The following is a 21402-nucleotide window of genomic DNA, read 5'->3' on the forward strand; positions in this document are numbered from 1 at the left end:
ACCACCAATTCTCTTTGCAATGTGTTTGCTGAAGAAATAGAATCATTTGACTTACAGAGTTTTTCCACTGTTTGGATGTTGCTGATCGCACTCCCATGCTCCTTTGTTCTAGCTTCAGTTAGTTGGTGGTTGGACCTACAGGCTTTAACTGATTCAGGTTTGATTTTGGTGGGGAGACTACTTCACTGATGGTATTGTGTTCTTTTGCCAAGAGGTATAAAATGTCTGGTTGACTAACTTTCTGTGACATTAGCAGCCACTGATGCTTAATGCCTACATCCATTATTTCATTTCATTAGAGATTGCAAAATAATGGTATTATTTTTTTCATTACAACTGACATTCAATATTGTATTAGTTTCAAGTATAAAGCATAGTGGTTAGACGTTTATATGTTACAAAGTGATCCCTCTGATAAATCTTGCATCCACCTGATACCATTTTTGTTATTATAATATTATTGCTTAAATTCTCTAAGCTGTGCTTTATATCCCCGTGACTATTTTGTAACTGCCAATTTGTACTTCTTAATCCCTTTACCTTTTTCATCTAGCTCCCCAATACCTCTCCCATCAGTCTGTTTTCTGTATCTATGAGTTTGTTTTTGTTTGGTTTGTTCGTTTGTTTTTTAGATTCCTCATATAAGTAAAATCACATGATATTTGTCTTTGTCTGACATATTTCACTTAGCATAATACTCTTTAGGTCAATCCATGTTGTCACAAATGGTAAGATTTCATTTGTTTTTATGGCCAAGTATTATTCTGTTATAAATATGTATCATATCTTATTTATCCAATTGTATATTGATGGATACTTAGCTTGTTTCCATATCTTGGCTATTGTAAATGATGCTGTCAATATTTGCTTTATATATTTAGGTGTTTCTGCATTGGGTGCATACATGTTTGCAAGGGCTATATCCTCTTGTTGCAATTGATCCCTTTATCATTATGAAATGTCTTTTGTCTCTTGTCATAGCCTTTGTTTTGAAGTCTTTTGTCTAATGTACTACTACTTCAGTTTTGTTTTTTTTTTCATTTCTATTTGCATGAAATATCTTTTTCCATTCCTTTCAGTTTGTATGTCTTTCAATCTGAAGTGGGTATCTTGTAGATAGCATTTGTATGGGTCTTGTTTTCTTGTCCAGCCACTCTATGTCTTTTGAATGGAGCATTTAATCCATTTACATTTAAAATAATTATTGATAGGTATGTAGTTACTGTTATTATTCATATTTTTTATTTTTCTTTTCTTCTTCTTCTTAAAAAAATCCCTTTAATTTTTCTTGTAATACTGATTCAGCGGTGATGACCTCCTTTAGCTTTTTGTCTGAGAAGCTCTTCATCTCTCCTTTGATTCTAAATGATAGCTTTGCTGAGTAATCTTGGTTATAGGCTCCTACTTTTCATCACTTCAAATATTTTGTGCCAATCCCTCTGCCTACAAAGTTTCCGTTGAGAAATCAACTGACAGTCTTATGGGAACTTCCTTGTAAGCAACTAACTGCTTTTCTCTTGCTGCTTTTAAGATCTGGCATTTTAATTATGATGTGTCTGCCCTTCCTGGACTTGTACATCTATTTCCTTTGTCAGATCAGAGAAGTTTTCAGTCATTGTTTCTTCAAATAGTTTTTCATCCCTTACTCTCTCTCTTCGTCTGGTATCCCTATGAGGCACATACTGTTACGCCTGATGTTGTCTCAGGTCTTATAAACTATCCTCGTTTTTAAAAATTTTTTCCTTTTGGCTAGTCTGATTGGATCTTTTCCAATATCTTGTCTTCCAAAATCACTGATTCAATCCTCTGTTTCATCTATCTGCTATTGATTCCATTAATGTATTATTTTTCATTTTGGTTACTGTATTCTTCATTTCTGACTTTTTTAATGCTTTCTATCTCCTTTTTTATGTTTCCTGTCTCTACTGAAGTTCTCACTGAGATCATTTACTCTTACCCTAAGTTCATTGAACATTTTTATAATCAGTGTTTTGAACTAGGCACCTGATAGATTGCTTGCCTTTTTGTTTAGTTTTTTTTCTTGAGTATTGTCTTGTTTTGTTTTGTTTTTCATTTGGGACATGTTTATCTCATTTTAGCTACCTCTCTGTGCTTGCTTCTATGTATTAGATATATCTGCTACATCTCCAAGTCTTGGCAGAGTAGCCTTATGTAGTAGGTGTCCTGTGGGGCCCAGTGGCTCAGATTCTCTGGTTATTTGAGCCGGGTGCTCAGGAGTATCCCTTCTGTGGGTTATGTGTGCTATCCTATTGTAGTTGAGCCTTAATTACTGTTGATACATCAGTGGGTGCGACTGACCCTCAGTAGCTGCAAGGACTGGCAACAACTACAGAGGATAAGCTGTTGTGCAGAGGCTGACTTTATGGAGCAGGATGTGCTTTAGTTGGCCTTTGGTGCCTGCTAAATCTACTCTTTGGCTATGTCATTTGTGGTGCTAACTGGGTGGTGCTCTGGTGTGGTATGAAGCCAGCCACCACCAATTGTTGGTTCTGGAGCCTCTTGGGAGGGGCTCCAGTGCAAGTCAAGGTCAGTTATTGCCTGTGTCTGGCCTAGGGCTAACTGGTAAGGGCTACAAAGTGATCTATGGTTGGTGGCTGCCTGTGCTGGGCTTGGAGGTGCCAGGGAGTGGTCATACTGTGAACTAATCTGTCTGCCACTAGTGCCAGGAGTAGGGCTGCTGGTTGTTTGGGGTTTGTGGCCTTTAAGATATTTTAGGAAAGTCCACAGGGTGGCCCAGGCTAGGTGGTTTGTATGGACTGGCTTCTGAAAGATGATTGGTTGGGCAGGTGAACTGAGTGGGTGGGTAGGTCACAGAGAATCACCAAGGTAGGGTGAGAGCAGCGTTATCCAGGTTCATAGAGACTCAGACTTGCCCTCTTCTACCCTCTGCTGCCATCTGCTCCTGTAGGATGTGCAGGTGGAGGGCTCACCAAAGAAACAATGGTGCCTGTTGGCAATTTAGTCCTGAGAGAGCTGCCCCTTTAGCCTTTATCCCGAAGCCAGATAATTCAGTTCCTCCCTATATACCTCTGGTGCTTTTCGAGTTGCTGTCCCTTCTCTGGAGCTAATGGGGAGTGTTTATGAGTGAGCTAGTCTGTGCTCGGGGCCTTTTAAGTGGACGCCTGAATCTACAGTAGCCCTTTGTCTCACCCAGACTGAGTCCCTGCTGATTTTCCCAGCCAGCTGTTGTGGGGACTCTTCTTCCTGGCACTGGTACCCTTGCGCCTCAGTGGGAACCTCAGTAGCCCAGATATCCCTCCAACTCCCAGCTGCCACACATGGGTGTGAGACCACCCCTCCTACCAATCTTTTTATTTATATCTTTAGTCATAAGAGTCTGTTTGGCTAGTCTTTGGGTGGTTCTCAAGGGTAGTTGCTATGAAATCTTAATTAGACTTTGAGTCTACAAATTTCTACCCAACAAAACTATCAAGCAAGAGGATAAAATACATTTTTAAAGATGTAATAACTCAGGAAGTTTTCATTCATGCTCTATTTAAAAAAAAAAACAACAACAACAACAAAAAGAAACGAATTTAAAGATGTATTCCAGACCAAAAAAAAAAAAAAACAAGACTAAGAGAGGAACAACACACATGTACAAGAGAGAGAAGAATAAAGAAATATGGGACCCAGGAAATAACTCACTGTGAAGTAGTATCAAGAAAAAAATGAAGCAAGCTGGCAAGGAATTAAAAAATTCATTATATTTGACACTTGAAAGACTGAGTGTCAAAAATTTTGTGATACAGCATTGCATATTCTCTCCTATTTATCAAAATCAAAACACTCTCATTTAGGCAATGAATAATATTTATATGATCGTGTAACTTCAGAATCAATCCAGAGATAAAGCATGGAAGACAACAGAATACAACATAAATATCCAAAAATCTCTCTACAATGAGAAATATTAACTAACCAAAAGTGAGAGATGGAATGAGAAAAAACACCAAAATTTTTTTCATTTTTCACTGTGGCAAGCTAAAAACTATCTTAAGTTGCTAACAAAAGCTCTCTAAGTATGTTATTATATAAAGGTAACTACCAGGAAAACTAAAAGTAGTAATAACAAAAACTGAGAGGTAGAGAGAGGAAGCACAGTATTTGATGGTATGTGTGTACTATTATATTTCACCTCTGACCATGGTCACAGTTGAGAACTGTGATAAGGAGGTACACCAAGAGGAAATAAAAAAGGTTAAATAATTTTATAACATTCTGTTCCTTTTGCATATTTTTAAACCATGTAATACATTTCTAAAATAAAAACAAATTTAATGAACAATATGAATATATACATTTTCAGAGGAAATAGAATAAGTTGGATTTGCTGAATTCCTTGAGTTTCTCTGCATAGTCATACCAAAATCCTACAAGTAATGTTCATTTTAATCTTAAATTCTAAAGAGTTCAATGAAGTATTCTAAAGAGCTCAATGAAGTACTCTATAACATAAATAAATAAGTAATGTTCATTTTAATCTTAAATTCTAAAGAGTTCAATGAAGTATTTATATGTAATTAATTAGTACTCTATAACATAAATAAAGGTGGCACTTACCTGGAAAAATATATACATTGTTTCCTTGACCTGGTGTAAACAGCTGACCATCACTGAGTTTCACTGGCCCAAATGGACTGCCACTGGCAAACAAACACCTTCCCTGTTAAAAAACAAAATAACCTCAATTTTATTCCTCTTCATGGACTAGAAAACTGAGGTAAACTCAAATAAATAAATACTATAGTAAAGCAGACCAATGTTACTTGCAGACAGACATAATTTATATATAACATAATCCTTTCACTAAAATCCTTATTGAGGTTTGTTTCATGCATATCATGTATCTGAAGAAAGCTGGAAAAAGTCCATTAAATTTTTAAAAATCTGACACCTCCGTTTCCTTAAAAAAAATTTAAAAATGTAAATGGCCAATAACTACCATCCCAAATATTAAAGACTGATGTAAATATCTGTGAATGAAGGGGAAAAGATAAAAAATTAAATTGCTACCAATTACTATACAACTGCTGTCCTTGGCTGTGTACCGGCGGCCTTCTACGTATTAACTCAGTTAATTTAGACTACATAAAACCTTTATGAGGTTATCATCATCTCCATTTCACTGATAAAATAGAATCAGAACACTGAAGTTTAAATATTTCCAGATACTTTGTAAAAAGTCACACATCTCAATTGTAGTAGTTAAACTGGAATCCAGATTTTTTATAACTCCAAAGCCCATGGTCTTTTTGTTATGCTATAATGAACCCCCGTTAGGCAGTTTAGAAAGGAGGCACTAGAAAAAATGGCATGTTGCCCTGTTAAAGAGTAACACCAAGACACCTCTCTGCTGAAAACAAAAGATGAAAAATTTAAGCAGTGACTCAAAATATATAAATGTATGCCATTATTTTATGTAATATTAAGAAATTAAACTATGACACAATTTTTTTTATTATTTTTAAGAGATAACCCAATTTCAATGTTATAAAAATTATGAAAAAAATTTCATCTTAAATCTGGCGAAAGTACATCAAACTAGTCTCCTCAAGGAGTTTTTATTTATTCCAATAATGTACATATATTACAATCACATTTATTCTTTCAAAAATTAAAATTCTTAAATGTTTGAACAGTCTTCTAGTAACATACTACTACTGCTCAAAACATTTAAATTTTTTTGTTTTTTGGAAATGCCAAAGCCATGATATATTGGGTGTATTTATCCAATAGTCATTGTATAAGACTCAGATTTCACTTGAAACTTATTGATTTTATTAAATTATATAAAAAAAAGACTTAAGATTTAATATTGGGGGCAATAAGCAATAGTTGTAAGTAGTAAAGACTGGCGAATAGAATGAACAATCAAGCTAAAAGTAATACTATGCTTTGGTAAAAGGTAAGACAGTACACTTAAGAGACTGATTTTATTTTGATATCTATATGCTGACTTTGAAGATGATTTCAAAAGAAAAGGTTTCAACAATTTTTTAACTGTTGGAAATAAATATTCAAGAGACTTTATTTTGGCAATATAGAAAAGCAAAATCTGTGCCTGATAGCCTGAGCAGCAAAGCTATCAGGAGTCTCATGATGTCAGAGAGAGAAAAAGTTCAGTGACCACTAGGGTGAGGGATGCTGATAAAAACCGGAGGGCTTTGATTCATACCCAAAGTGGTGCACATAAGGAGAAAGGATAAACTGTGGAACAAGATTAGGCCTCACAGGGACTGGGTTATGATTAGATTATGACGAGGGGCCCAGACTAACAGCCACCAGAGATAAGGGTAAAGCCCCTCTGAAGGAAGCTTCATCCAGAGCCTCAAATTACTGCTATAGTTCTTCATCCATGTTATCTTGCACTCAATAAAGAAACAAGCAAAAAATAAAACTAAACTTTAACAAAAAGACAAGGACTGCATAACCAATAGGAAGAAAGATAACAGAAATGGACTAAGATATTTATTACTATCAGACATTAACTCTGATTAGAATTCATATATTCAAGAAATTAAATACAAGATAGAAAATTTTGGCCAAACATTACAAGTCAATCAAAAGGAATAAATAAGTATTTAAAAATTATTATCAAAATTGTGAGGTGTGATGATACCGATTATAATTTTCTAAATCCTTAACTTTTGAGAGAGATACTATAATATTTAAAATTAAATGATATGATGTCTGTGTGATCTGCTTCAAAATAATCTGGGGTGTGTAGAATGTAGAACAAGACTGGCGAAGAGTTGATTATTTTTGAAGGTAGATATTGGCACATGGCAGTTAATTATGCTAGTCTCTACTTTTGTATGTGTTTGAAATCTTCTATAATAAAAAACTTTTTAAATAGATTAGAGACAAAAACATTTATCTCCACATTTATCTAACAATGATTACTGCTGGGTATCACTGTAAACAAGTCTTTAAAAATCACTTCCTATACACCTGAAACTAATATAAAATAATACTGAATGTCAACTCTAATTGAAAAAAAAATTAAAAAACAAAAAGTTTGTGTTAAAATGAAAATGACTTCCTAGAGCCGCACAAAGATCACCTATAAGAACAATACAGAAAGTGATTACATTGTAGAAATTACAAACATATCCCTACAGAACACTAGGAAGAAAACAATTGCCCTAGTGATATATAAGCAGAAAGTTATAACTGGGATATAACCCAATGAGCGGCAGTATCAAAGAATGCAAAAGAACTAAATCTTAAACAATTTAGATAAAAGTAAAAATTCGTTACAGACAGCTGATAACTCAAAAAAATGGTCCTCATAAACACTGATGAAAAACAAGTAAAGAGGGTCAGAAGAACTGTTTCTTGAAATGTGAGGGCAAGGAAGCAGTATTTGTAAATTGATTATTTCTATAACATGTGCTTTTAAGTCTGTGTCATTAAATTAATAAATTTTTATAAAAAGAATCAAATAGAAATTCTACAAATGAAAAATACAATAAAATTAAGACCTTGACAACAGATTAGCACAGCTAAAAAGAGACTATGCAAACTGGAAAATAAGTCCAAAGAAAATCACCAGCTTGAAACACACAGCAAGCAAACAGGATGACATACATAGAAAATAGTGTAAGAGATATATGACATATGGTGAAAAAGTCTAAACATTCACATAATTAGAGTCCCACAAGAGGAGAAAGAATGTGGCCAAATCAGGGATATTTCCAAAATAACTTCCCTGACCCTCCAAAAGAGGATAGTAAGCCACATATTCAAGAGCTCTACAATCCACAAGTAGAAATAAAGACAAAGAAAACCACGCATAGGTCCATTGTAGCAAAACTGCTTAAACCCAAGACAAAATGATGTATCAAAAGAAAAACAGAAGTCAGATGACAACAGAATGATATCTTTAAAGTGCTGAAATAAAGTATTTACCAATTTTTACTTCTAATCACAGTGAAAATATTCTTCAAATGAAGGCAAAATAAAGAAATTATCAAGAGAATTCATCAGACCCATATTAAGGAAAGTTCTGGAAGAAGGAAAATGATCCTAGATAGAAGCACAACATGAAGGAAAGATGAGTGGCAACAGCAAATATTAAAATGTAGGTAAATCTAAATAAATAATTTTTGTTTAAAACAACAATGTCTTTTGGGGTTTAAAACATAGAGAATTAAAATGTTCAACAGCACAAAAGGCATGAGGGGGTTAAAATACAGTTATGAGGTAATTACTTTCCAGAAGTGTTATAAGCAATAATATATCAGAATCTGATAATTCATGGACACATGTTGTAATTTCCAGAGTAACCAAGAAAAGAATTATGCAAGAATGTATAACTACCAGGCTAATTGAGGGAAAATAACAGACAACCAATTCATTCAGTTATTACTGATTAATACCTCTGTATATGTATATGCTTCTTCAGCCGTGCACTCAGCCTTTGCTGTAGGATTACTTAATGCAAATATTATAGGCCTTTCATTGATATCAGCCATGGCTTTGAGTACATCAGCAGTAAAAAGTCGGCCAGCTCCTGCAACTCCTGTAATAAATAAGGCGGAAAACAGCAACTTCATTACAGGTAAAATAAAGCAATTCTTATCAACAGCATTTCTAGAATAGGTTTAACATAACAAAAGCAGAGCCTTAGATCCCATTACAAAGATAGATTTTGCATTGCTGAGATAACGCTATGGGTAACAAAATCCCAAATCTGAACCTCCTGGATTTCATTAACCAATGTCACTATAATAAAAAATAATAATAAATTTTTAAAAATAAGAAAAGAAAGACAACAAAATGCTAAGTTTTCACTTAAATATCTACCGTCCACCCCAGACATAGTAAACTGTGGAAAATAAAAAAGAGTATAAGACTAATACATCACTATGTCTAATTAGGAAGATAAAACTTGCTACGACATGGATGAACTTTAAGGATATTATGCTAAAGCAAAGTAAACCAGCCACGAAAAGACAAATACTGTATGATTCCACTTATATGAGGTACCTAGAGTAGCCAAATTTATAGATATGGAAAGCAGAATGGTGGTTACCAGGGGCTGGGGGAATGTAGTTGTTTAATGGGCACAGAGTTTCAGATTTGTAAAATGAAGAGTTCTGGAGACTGGCTGCACAACAATGCGAACACACTTAACACGACTGAACTGTACACCTAAAAATGATTACGATGGCCAATTTCATGTTATGTGTATTTTATCACAATTAAAATATGTAAAAAAAAAAAAAAAGGATAACTTGCAACTCAAGGGTTAAATTGTTAAATTCTGTGGTACTTGTTACAAAATAATTTAGAAGGGATAAAAGATCATGCTGACTAAAGCAACCCACATTCTCAATACAGTTCAGTTTAATGACTTTTTATCAAGCCCCTACAATGTCTCAGATACTCTATCAGGCCATTAGGATACAAAAATGAGTATAATAAAAGCACCTTATAGTTAAGAGAAAAACAAAAAAAGTAAACAGAAAACCAGAAAACCTGGAACGGGTGCTGAGTATGCAGTGTTAAAGGAGGCACAGCATGGAGGAAGAACATTTAGCCCAGAGTGGGAATCCAGGAATGACTTAAGTGATGCCTCTGCTAAGTACTTATCCAGTTCATCCAGTAAGAAGACTTATACTCAGTAGTTAAATAATTAATTTTTAATTCCGTATTATAGACTGTCATATAATTAAGAAAAATACTGATCGGGCTGGAGCCCAGTTTTAGTGCTTGCTGTCACTCCTGACTATATGAAATATTCACAAATCTTGGGCAAGTTGCTTAACATCTCTGTGCCTGTTTTTCTTATGTAAAAAAGGAATTTATACTCAGTGTTTTACCATGTGGAGGTTCATGGTCGTATTCTTAGGAGTCCATCAGTTCTAAAATGATTAATTTTCTCTTTTTGTTTCCTGACTCTCCAGGGATGGAGTCAATGCACAGATTCTTAGGCTAGATGATCTTTAACATTTCTTTTTGCTCTAAAAATTATGAGTTATAATCAACGAAGAAACTAATAATGACATACTTTTCCAGACCATAGAAACTTCACTGTGACTATTTTACTATTAAACATTCAATAGGGCTCTTACATGAAGCTGATAAAATTCAAAGAAAAATTATAGATACAAATCTTACAACTATATAGGAAATGAAATAGCTCCTCTTTTAAAGACTGTTACATTTTCTGCCATGAAGGTAATGCCATGTTAGCATAATCTCATGGCAGCTATGCAATACCTGACTCTGAAAATGTACCAAAGCTTTCAGCTTTGTTGCCAGTGAAAATCTTTGACTCTGCATAGGATTTACTTGATAAAGTCTGTCAAATGACCTTGGTCTTTTCCAGATTTTGAGACCAACAGTCACACCAATTCTAAAAACAAAGCAAGATTGATTCAATGGCTTCTAGCAATTTAAAATACAAGCAACATACATTAACTGAACTTTACACACTGTAACTAAAATGCTATCGCAAAAAACATCATATATGCTGAAAGCTATGGAAAATCTATCATTTCATTTTTATTAATCCTGCATGGTAGTTATGACTGGCAACATAGAGTTAAGAGAATGAATTGTCAACAACTTTACTTACCAATTATAGTTGAAGGCTTAAGTATGTTTACTGCCTCTTCAAAAGTGTCAGGTATGTTCTCTGGGGCTGAGTGAGCAAATGGTTCCTGATGACTGTCTATTTTAGCTCTCCGTCCCTGAATTTTTACATAAAATACAATATTTTTTTTTGGTAAATGCTTATTGAGGATTAACTGAAAAGATATCATTACAAGTCATACACTATTTCTACAATAGGAATGCATTTTCATTTACTTTCCCCTTAAACCCATATCCTCTAATTCTATCTTCATAGTATCCATAAATCCAAATATAGAGCAGAAATCAAATTCCAATACAACCAGAAACTTTCTAATCCCTCTCAAAAATGCATTTACTCTGTAAATTTCTCCTAAATCCATAATGGCATAGAGGCCTACAATCCCTTATCTGGACTTGATGCTGGAATTCAGAATTTTTCATATTTTAGGAATGTGTTATAATAATGTATCAAATATTACAAATACTTCTGAATGGGTAACCCACAATGGAACAAAACTTACGAAGAGTCACACCAAGTACAAAAGACTACAAAGAGCCTCTCTGGTTTTGTTACCAGATGAATTTCAAAAAAAAACTATGGGATTTCAGAGCTTTCAGAATTTCAGAATTGCACTTGGACTATCAAGACTTCAGAAACAAGAGGAATAGGGAATTCTGGTTCTAGATGCTTAAAGAAAGAAAAATGCTTTCCTCCCCAAAACCCTAGTCACGAACTATAAAAAGCACATCCTTAGCAGTGTCACAAAGCCAGGAGAGGTCCAGTGACAAACTAAAACAATGAAGAATTTCTCAATGGTTTAAAGGAGGCGAAACATAGTATATACAAAAACTAACCAGGCCAAGAAATCTATATCCTTATTCGGGCAAAAGAGAAGATGTCCCCTGCAAAGGTGAATTTTTCCATCACACCTCCAGAATAACCCCAGATAAAAAACTAGTAGTGGCTGGGAAAAACTGCACACCATCATCAGTTGGCTGGGAAATTAATTAAATGCATTGAACTACAGCCTCATCAGAACCAGGTTCTCAGAATAGTGGCTTCTTATGCTTGTACTCCATGAGGACCAGAGCTCTCTCGCATGGTGGTTCAACAGGAAACTCTCAAAGTCTCAAAAGGAGGGCAGTGTTTTAGGTCACCAGGAATGACTGAAATCTATAGATCAAGCTACTTGTACAGCATAAAAAGAAAATATACTCTTAACCTGCAGATGATTAGGGGATTCTCACCTGTACTAAACAATACTATAATTAATGAAGACCTGACTTGTTATAAGTATGATCATCACAAAACATTTGTAAAAACCAACATCACAAAAAGAAGCATCAAACTAATTGTGTACCAGTAGAAATACATATCATCCCCCAAAAGCCTTCTAAAAGTATGGTGTCTTACAATCCTTGCATCTTAGATACAAGCAAATGCAGCAGTTACAGCTCATCTGAGAGGGAGCTCAGCTGAATGGGTAAGAGCACAAGCTTCACAGGCTACTGGGGTATGAATCCTATCTCCATCAATTATGATCTGATGACCTTGGAAAAGTTACCTGACCTTTTTATACTTCAGTTTCCTTATTTGTAAAATTCCGTAGGATTTAAGAGAAGATTAAATGAAATAATATATGTAGTTTTAGCATGATGTCTGGTATATTTTAAACTACTAGTATTTTAAATTATGCTTAATTAAAGCACACAAGATTTTTCACTCACACGCTTTAATTTTTCCTTTTATTTTCTGTACTAATAGAATGTTGGTACTAATTAAGAAGAAAAGATTTCAGAACTGGAGCAAAGTACATTGATAAGATTGCTCCAAAGACATAAATGACCTTTTCTTTCTTTTGTAAATGAACATACTCTAAAGGTGGTTTCTATCTCAGAGGTGAGGAGGCAAGAAGTTTACTTTCATATTTTCCTGTAAGAGGGCTTACTTATTTTAAATAAAGAGTGATTATTTAATTTCCTTAGGGGGAAAAAGATATAAATGAAATGTAACTGCCACATCACTATATATGGCAAAAAATATAACAGCATTATGTACAAGATAGGTTTAATTATGAAAGTTACCTAAACTGGCAGGTATGTCCAGAGGTCACTAAACTAACCTGAAATAGAAGCTATTTGTTATCCATGAACTGGCTTCAGGAATATGAACCATTTCTGGGGAAAGGGTCCATAGATTTCTATTAAATTGCTAAGGGATTATGATCTCCAAAGAATTAATGAATTTTAGATCAAACATCAGATGTCCTGCTAACCATTTAACTAGAAATTTCTGAGTTCCCGTTAAAAACCTAGTTTTAGAAGGGTCAAGTACAATCTTATTTGTATGATTATCTGATCCCTTAAGAGTCAGAGAATAAAACAAGAACAAATGAGTCTGGTGACAAAATAGAGTTTATGATTTGTATATGAAGCAAGCGTCTTCATAAAAGGCACAAGTTTGAGACGGAAGGACTTCTGAGAGAATACTGGAAGGCCACAACTAGTCCAATACGGACAGTCTAGCGAAAGACAAGATTTTAAGAATTGATGATAGTTTAAACATCAAACTAAAAATATCATTACGACAACATTCTTTTGCTTCTCCAAGTTTTAATACCTTACCTTAAGTAATAAACCAAATTTGTCAAACATCCAAATTTTCTTCTGTGCCTCTTCTTCTGAAAGGCCATTTTCTACCATAGACATAACTATAAGATTTGCAATTCCAAGGGCAGCCTGTCCAAAAAAACATAAATTTAAAAAGTAAAGAGTAGAGTATGATGCAATATTTGAATTACTTTATATATGAATGTTATCTCTTATGAGAAACTTTTGCTTTATTCTTTCCTTACAAGTTACACAAAAGTTGATTCTTTGTGATATTCTCTAAACACATTTTAAATTACCTACTTTACAAAAGAGATCTTAAATTACAAGATCCTTCTATCTCAATGAAATTACAAGCTCATTATGCCCCAATATCCAATGCTAAAGAAAGTGTTGGTTTTAAATTCTAAAAAGCTGACAAAAACTTACCTCTCCTGCTCCCAGAAATAAGATTTTGTGTTCTGAGAGTGATTTACCAAGAGCTTTTTGTGCTGCAAGGAGACCTGCTAGAGCTACTGCGGCTGTCCCTATGAGAGAAATAAAGGTTTTAAAATTTTAAAAACGGTCGCATGCAAAGGGTTTAAAAAGTAGGAATCAAAATCCTAAAGTTTTCTTTTTGCTTTACCTTGAATATCATCATTAAAGGTACAATATTTTTCTTGATATTTTCTCAAGAACCTGAATGCATTATGATTTCCAAAGTCTTCAAACTGAATAAGTGTGTTCTGTCCATATCTAAAAAACAGCAAAGCCCCAAATGATTGTGTTGAAAATACCACTATTAAAATAGCTTTCCTGTCTAATATTCCTCATGATAGCATTAAAAAATGATGTATTGTTAGTTCATTTAAGGCCATCTGGCAATTTTCAGAGCCTATGAAAGACTAGAGTCAAAATCTGGAAATCTATTTCTCATTCAAAAAAATTTATGGGGTGCTTAAAATGAAAGGAGTACCATGGTGAACCTATGGAATATCAATCTGTATAACTCTTTCCAAGTGCCTACGAGAGTGCCCGGCACACATAAGCACTAAATAACTTCCTAAAAAAGAGATTTTTGTCCTCATCTCAAAAAATATGTATTTGTTATGTATATTCTCATGACATTAGCAGTTAAACAGCAACACAAGAAATATACAAATGAGGCAAAAAATTATTGCTGTATGAGTTCATTGGCATTCAGAAAAAAAAAAATCAGTCATCTTGGTGAGAAGGGGTATAAGGGATGGCTTGAAAAGGAAGTGGGACTTTTTGGGGGCCCTGAAAGAAGAACAAAAAGTCAAGAGGTAGGGAGAAAAACAAAGTATATTTTGGTGACCCTAAATTTTCAACAGTCTGACTATATATTTGAAGGTTTATATAAAAAGATAATGGAGAAACTGGTTAAGGTAGTTTGGGGCCAGATAAGGGAGAATCTTGAATGCCAATTTAGAGAATGGGGACTTTATTCTGTATCTGATGTAGAATCACTAAAGGCTTCAGAGAAGGGAAGAATTCACATGAAGACTCCCTTCAGGAAAGATGTGTAGAACATGTTAGTGTGGGGAGAGATGAGAAAGACAGGGGCAGCTAGGAGGCTACTGAGGTATGAGGCCAAAAAAATCTGAAGTAGAGGCCATAGGAAGTAAAAGGGATACTTATGAGACATTAGAAAGAACAGATAGAACTTGAAGTTAAGTGAGAAGTTTGTTAAAATGCCAAGGCATCCTAGATGACTAAGAAGATACTGTTTGATTGTCTAAGGTAGGCAAGTGACAGGAAAGGTGGGAGATGGAAATTTCTGAGATGATGAAAAGTTTAGTTTTAGATATGTCAACTTTGACTCCGAAAAAAAATTAATTTCTTAATATCGTCTATGTACCAGTAATTTAAAAGGTAGGGCAGGGCTAGGTCATAAGGTAAAGAGTTTGGACTTTATCTTATGGTGATTAAAAAACAGGGCGATTTCAAGCAAAAGAATGATATAATGAAGTACACATTTTTAAAAGATTACTACGGTGGAAGGATGAAGATGAACTGGAGAAGAGGAAAACTGGAGAAAGGTTTAAAAGAATCCAGAAAAGAGATGAGAATCTGCATGAAAAAGAGATCTATTTCTGAGGCATTTAAGTGGTAGCACCAATTGGATTTGAGGACTGACATTGTGTAGGAGGTTGACAGAGAAAAAGGAAGACTCAGAGATAACACCAAGTCTGTTTTGGTAACAGGGTGAATGTTACTGCCACTAATATAGAAGCTGGATACATAGGAAAAGGAAGGAGTTGTTTTGGACACGAATGTGAATGGGCAACAGAATGTCTGTATGGTGAATTCCAGCTGTTAGAAATACAGCCCTCAGAGACTGGTGGGGCTCCACAGATGCGTTTTCATGGGTTTCAGTGTCACATGCGTAAAGGTCATAGCTTGCATGACTCTAAGAAAACTATGTACTCATCCACATTCAATAACAGAGAGCAAGAAGAACCCATGAAGATGACAAAATAAAGAAAAAGGTGGGAGAAAGGCCAAGTTAGGAAAGTCTTCTAACAGTCAGAAGAGAGAACTTCAAGGATATAGGAGTGGAAAACCTGGTCAGATGCTGCAGAGAGGTGGAGAGAGAAGAGGGCCGAACGGAAGTGAATTTAAAAGAGGAAAGCTGTGTAAAAGAGTTTCACTGGAATGGGGAAGTGAGCCTGGATGCCAAGGGCTGAAAGAACTGGACAGTGAAGGTATGTATAAGAGCGGTGCGTGCAGACTTCAGTCAAGATGTCAGGTAACTCAGGAAAGCAAGGCATGTATCAACTTGTACCAGCACATCTGATCAGGCAAGAAAGAACCAAAGTTCTCAAAAATTGAATCTCTTTCTACCTATCTTTACAAGAGATAAGGAAAACAAAACAAAACTGTAATTTTTTTAAAAATTAAAGATGCTTTGATATATTCAAACTTAAAAAAAAAATACCTGTCAGTAATGGCTTTCATGAACTCATCAATCAAATCATCGTAACGTTGCGATCGATCCCTTTTCTGATATAAGCCCATGTAGAATGGATCTTTTAAGAGTGCCTATAAAATTGACCAAATGTAGAAATAAGTCATTTTGTTACATAACCAGTTTAAACATATTCTATAAAATAAAAATTGTAGGGGGGTTGGTGAGCTGGGAAAATGAGGTGAAGGGTTAAAGAAGTACAAATTAGTAGTTGACAGCTGGGCACAGGGATGGGGTGCACAGCGGAGGGAATGCAGTTAACATTAATATGATGGCTAAGTGGAGGGCCAGGGGAGGGAGGGAGCAATTGGGGGGATCGTTTTATGAAAAATATAGATGTCTAACCAATGTATTGTATACTTGAAACTAATTTAAATAAATAAACGTATATAAAAAATTTTTTAAAAATGCAAAATAAAAAAATTACTACTATAGTTTTCTAAACCTTATTGCCCTTCTTCAAGAAATGTTTAAAAGGCTTAATTTACTAGTATTTGTAAAAATATTAAAAGCAGAGTTTAAGACAAAGATTAACATTTTCAAACGAGAAATGTAAAAAGAAAAAAATTTTTTTTTAGTATGGGAGGAAGATCAGAGGGGGAAAATGATTTTACTCACCGGATTATCAGTTCCCACATCAATACACACCGGCAGGCATCTATCAGGCCGTATTCCTGCACAAGCTGTATACAAACAAAGTTTTCCTACTGGAATTCCCATTCCATAGACACCCAGATCGCCGAGACCCAGAATTCTCTCTCCATCAGTCACCACAACAGCCTTGATTACAGAAAATCAAAATATATAAATTAAAAGCTGTGAAATTTAGGACATTAAAGAAAAGCATTTTAAAAAGATTTTCTTTACATTTCCACTCTCACTTTTAAAAATAAAATTGCTTCTTGACTAACTTCCAAAGCATACCAATCAAGTATACTTAAATTTTAGGATTTCTACAATCTAGATGTCAAAAAGAGAATTAGCAAGATTTGATTTTCTCTGTCTTTGGTTTAAGAACAGAATGCTTCTGACTGAAGGATCAACTTAAATGTCTTCTCAAAGACTAAACAAGAGAGAGGAGAACAAACTTCTGATAAAGAGATTAACTGTAGGAGAAAAATAAGATTTTAGAAAGAAACAACATGTTACTCTAACGTAACAACCTAGGCTGAACAAGAAAAACCTTAGCAATGGTGACGAAGGAAAAGATCCTGAATAAAAACTATATCTACCTACAAGGTTTAAAGATAATACTATGAGTTTAATTATCTGACCAATTTTTTTTCGGGATTCTCAGAACTAATGATTATTCGTCAAAGACTATTTTAGTGAAGAAGACATGTAATAAAGGCAAGTAAGTTTACTGCACGTAATAAACACTAAAGCTAACAGATCACAAGTCATTAGATTTTATTTTACAAAAGACAGCCAGATTGACCAATATTATTTGCTAGATTTGCAACTCTGAAAAGTTTTACATTTGTTTAAAGATCTGAACCTATCTTAGATTTAGAAAAAAAAAAGGCATAATAAATCCTCTCTACTGCCCACCAAATAAAAGTTTTTATGACATTTTAATAATATAGTATTATTTGATTAATATCAATTGAAATGGAATAATATTAATTGAAATAGAAAATAATAATACTAACTGAAGTAGAAAAGGAATATAGAGAAGGCAGGCAACACCAGCGGTGCTGACAGCGAGCAGGCTCGCCCTGTGCACTGGAGCTCCAGTTTCTTCCCCAAAGTCAAACTCTGTACCAGTAACCCATTTTGTAGTTATTACTATCATGCTCTCCTCAAAGCACTAAATCTGCATGTATGGAAGTGCAAAAAAAATCAGAACAACAATAAACTGTTTCTGGAAATTTAGAGGTAACTTACAAGGAAAGAAAAAACATTGTGAAAAGGAAGGTTGTGCTATTAGTACCTTAACATGATTTTCTGGCCAGTTATCCACAATTGATCTAACATGACCTCTGTCTGAGATTGAAATAAATAATCCCCTGCAACAGAACAAAAACACCTTTGCATTTCACAACAGTTTTTTGCTTTTTCTAAGTCTTTGTTCATAATTGGAATAGTTAGATATTTTAATAAAGCATAAAGACACAGTATAATTTCGAAGCAGATTTAGCAAAGTCACACTGGTTTATTTTCGAACATTTCCAACTACTTCAAACTATACTTGCATTGCTCGCATAGTAGCTGCAACAAAGATTATTAAATGATGTGATCGTTTTATGAAAAAAGAAATGTATCCACATATCATTTTCAAATAAACTCAATACACCTCCAATAAAAGGCAATATAAAAATAAACCACCAATGCAGGATAGCATAAAATAGCTAAATAAACTACTGCTAAAATGCACTGAAACTGAATATTTGAAATTTGAAGGAGCTGGAAGGAGCTGAAGGAAAAGAAAATCACATTAATTTCACATAAAAGATAACATCTTTGAAGCATTAGAAAAAGTGAAGAGTTCTTTTAAATACACAGTATACTGTCATCCAACAGAGATAATCGATCCAGATTTCAAAAAAGAAAGAGAGGAAGGGAGAGGGGAGGGAGGGAGAGAGGAGGGAGAGGGGAAGGAGGAAGGGAAGGAGAAAGAAACATAAGTTCTAGGCAGCAATGCGGGCCAACAGGTCCCCAGGGCCTTCAAAGTGGTTCTTAAACCTAACTTTCTCATTGATATCTTACCTTTGACATTACTATCCTAGCTCAAATCAACTTAAACAGTTTCTCGACCATGGCTGCATAATAGAATCATCTGATGAGCTTTTTAAAAATGCCAGGGTCTCACTCCCAGAGATGATGATTTAGCTGGCCTGGAGTTCAGATTAATTAACCCACAAGATTAACTGACCACTTTCCAGGTAAAAAACAAACAGAAAAACCACTGCAGCATGAATGACGCACAGTATCTGCCCTCACTCAAAAGTCATTCTCTCTCTGTTTCCTATTACTCCTCAGCTCTGGGTGCATCTTGGAATCACATCAGGAGCTTTATGAAACACCAACAGTTGGGCCCAACTCTAGACTAACTGAATCAGAATCTCTGCAAGTGGGGCCCAGGCACCAGCATTTTTTAAAGTTTCCCTTTGTTTTTTTTTTCTGGATTGAGAACCACTATTCTAAGTGAAAAAGACGCTGAACGGCTGGATAATAACCATGGAAATGTTTTAGCCACATTAACTGATGGCATCACACAGGACAGAAAAGACAGTGTTCTCAACATGTCTTCCAGGGACTACCTGCAACACCATCACCAACGGTGTTCCTTAAGTCCGGACTCCAGACCTTTCTCTTTTTCATCAGAATCTTGGTAATGAAAAGGAGAGGAAAGCTGGCAGGAATCAAGATTTTAAGTGAGTCCCACAGGTTTTTTGTATGCACATTAAAGTCTGAAAGCCACTAGACTAGATAGAGGGAGAATGAAGATAAATACTATTACATAATGAATTTCTACATTTTTATCAACGTGCAAGTAGGACATGGGAAATATATAAGGATTAAGGAAAATGACAGTTTAGACGAACAAGACATGAATACTCAAATTAAGTAAAAATAGCAGCTATATAATGCTTATAAGTTTACAAACAACTATCATATCAGTTTCCTCATCTGACCTTCTTAGTAGCTCTTTGATAGGTACTCGTATCCCTACTTTATTATGCGAGAACAGACTCAGAGGCATAAAGTGACTTGCTCAAAGACTCAAGTCAATACCCGCTCCAGTCCCTTTTCACTTAAAATATTTGGAAGTGCTAGAACTATCTGAAATTAAAATTCATAAAAGTTCATAAAAAGAACAAACAGTAGCAATTAAAGCTGAGAAAAAAATGAGAATCAATCTCTTAATTTGGCCAGATTATCAAAAATATTATTAATTCTGGAGAATGTGCCACCAGAATTAAGAGTACGTTTTTTAAAATAACTTAAACAAGGTTAGGAAAGAATGATGCTATTTCTACAAAAATAAAAGATATCAATATGATGCATTTTTATTAATCTCTTTTTGTCCAAATTAAGCTTTTGTGAGATGAGAAATGTGGTTGAGATAAGACAGCAACAAGTAAAACAAATGTAATAGGTGCCAGGGAGTGATATTTTTCCTACACAATCATTTTCAAATATATTTTTAAAAATAAGCCTTACTTAGGTCTTCTAAAGATGTGTCCATATTGGGAGCAGGCAAGACCAACTGTCGGTGTATATACAATGGGCATTAGACTTTCAATATCATCTTGCAGTATTCTATAAAACAATTTCTCATTTCTTTCTTGTATTCCCATTATATAGATGTATCTGAAATTAAGCACAGTAAATAATGTCTATATCAGCCAGTATAACATTCAAAGTTTTGGCCTTTGAAAGTTAAATCTAACCATCTAAATTGAGGATCACCCCTCTCCCAGAAAATAAAACCCTAAATTATCATAACTTAACACTCGGGAGTAAAAATAAACAAAAATTAAAATGTACTTAAATGGCAGATGATGATTATGATTAAGAGAATAACAACGGAAACAAAAGCCAACATTTACTGCGCCCTTACTGTGAGTCAGGCTCTGTACCAGGCACTGGAAATGCAAAGATTACCATGACCCCTTTCTGCCTGCGCTTTAAGGACTCGATCTTCAAGGTGACTGACATGTAAATAAGGAAGCAAAATAAAGTGACATTCGTTCAAATATTTCCTAAAAAAAAAAGCTATGTGCCAGGCACTATTAAAAACTCCAGGGATGTATAAGAAGCGACTCCGTCCTCATGGAGTTTATAATCCTGTAGGCTTATAAACCTAACAGAGGTAGCACAAAGACGACAATGGTCAATTTACATAAATATATAAATAACAGCTTTTAAATAATAAAGTTTAGAAAACGGGAAAATGTTGGCTTGAAAAACCTGTAATCATCCTGAAATATGTCTAAAAGATTCATTTTTTTTCCTTCAAATATGAATCTCCTCCTGTTATCACCTGAACATGGGAATTGCAGAGTCCATTCTTGATTTCTTCCTCTCCCACTCTCCCCTCCCCAAATCTACTAAATCAACAAGTCCTACAGTGTCTACCTGCTAAATATCCTTCAACTCTATCTACTTCCTTTCTCCGCCTCCACCCAGTCCAAGCTGCCATCATTTCTCACTTGGGCAACCTCGGGAACTTTCAAACTAAGTTTTTATATACACGATTCTTCTCC

At 34.7% G+C, this 21402-nt stretch overlaps 1 protein-coding gene across 1 annotated transcript in view; it reads right to left on the minus strand.

The window, feature by feature from the left end:
• ME2 (malic enzyme 2) overlaps positions 1–21402 on the minus strand; it is a 46064-nt gene that overhangs the window by 6376 nt on the left and 18286 nt on the right. The window contains exons 4-13 of the mRNA XM_006919894.3: positions 20357–20506; positions 18123–18198; positions 16808–16969; positions 16160–16263; positions 13844–13953; positions 13648–13745; positions 13234–13347; positions 10610–10724; positions 8406–8548; positions 4585–4687 (exon numbers count right to left, since the gene is read on the minus strand). Coding sequence (XP_006919956.1) covers positions 4585–4687; positions 8406–8548; positions 10610–10724; positions 13234–13347; positions 13648–13745; positions 13844–13953; positions 16160–16263; positions 16808–16969; positions 18123–18198; positions 20357–20506 — 1175 coding nt within the window. The remainder of the gene's footprint in view (positions 1–4584; positions 4688–8405; positions 8549–10609; positions 10725–13233; positions 13348–13647; positions 13746–13843; positions 13954–16159; positions 16264–16807; positions 16970–18122; positions 18199–20356; positions 20507–21402) is intronic.

The sequence above is a fragment of the Pteropus alecto genome, unplaced genomic scaffold (assembly GCF_000325575.1).
Source record: "Pteropus alecto unplaced genomic scaffold, ASM32557v1 scaffold146, whole genome shotgun sequence".
In the NCBI taxonomy this organism is placed as follows: domain Eukaryota; kingdom Metazoa; phylum Chordata; class Mammalia; order Chiroptera; family Pteropodidae; genus Pteropus; species Pteropus alecto.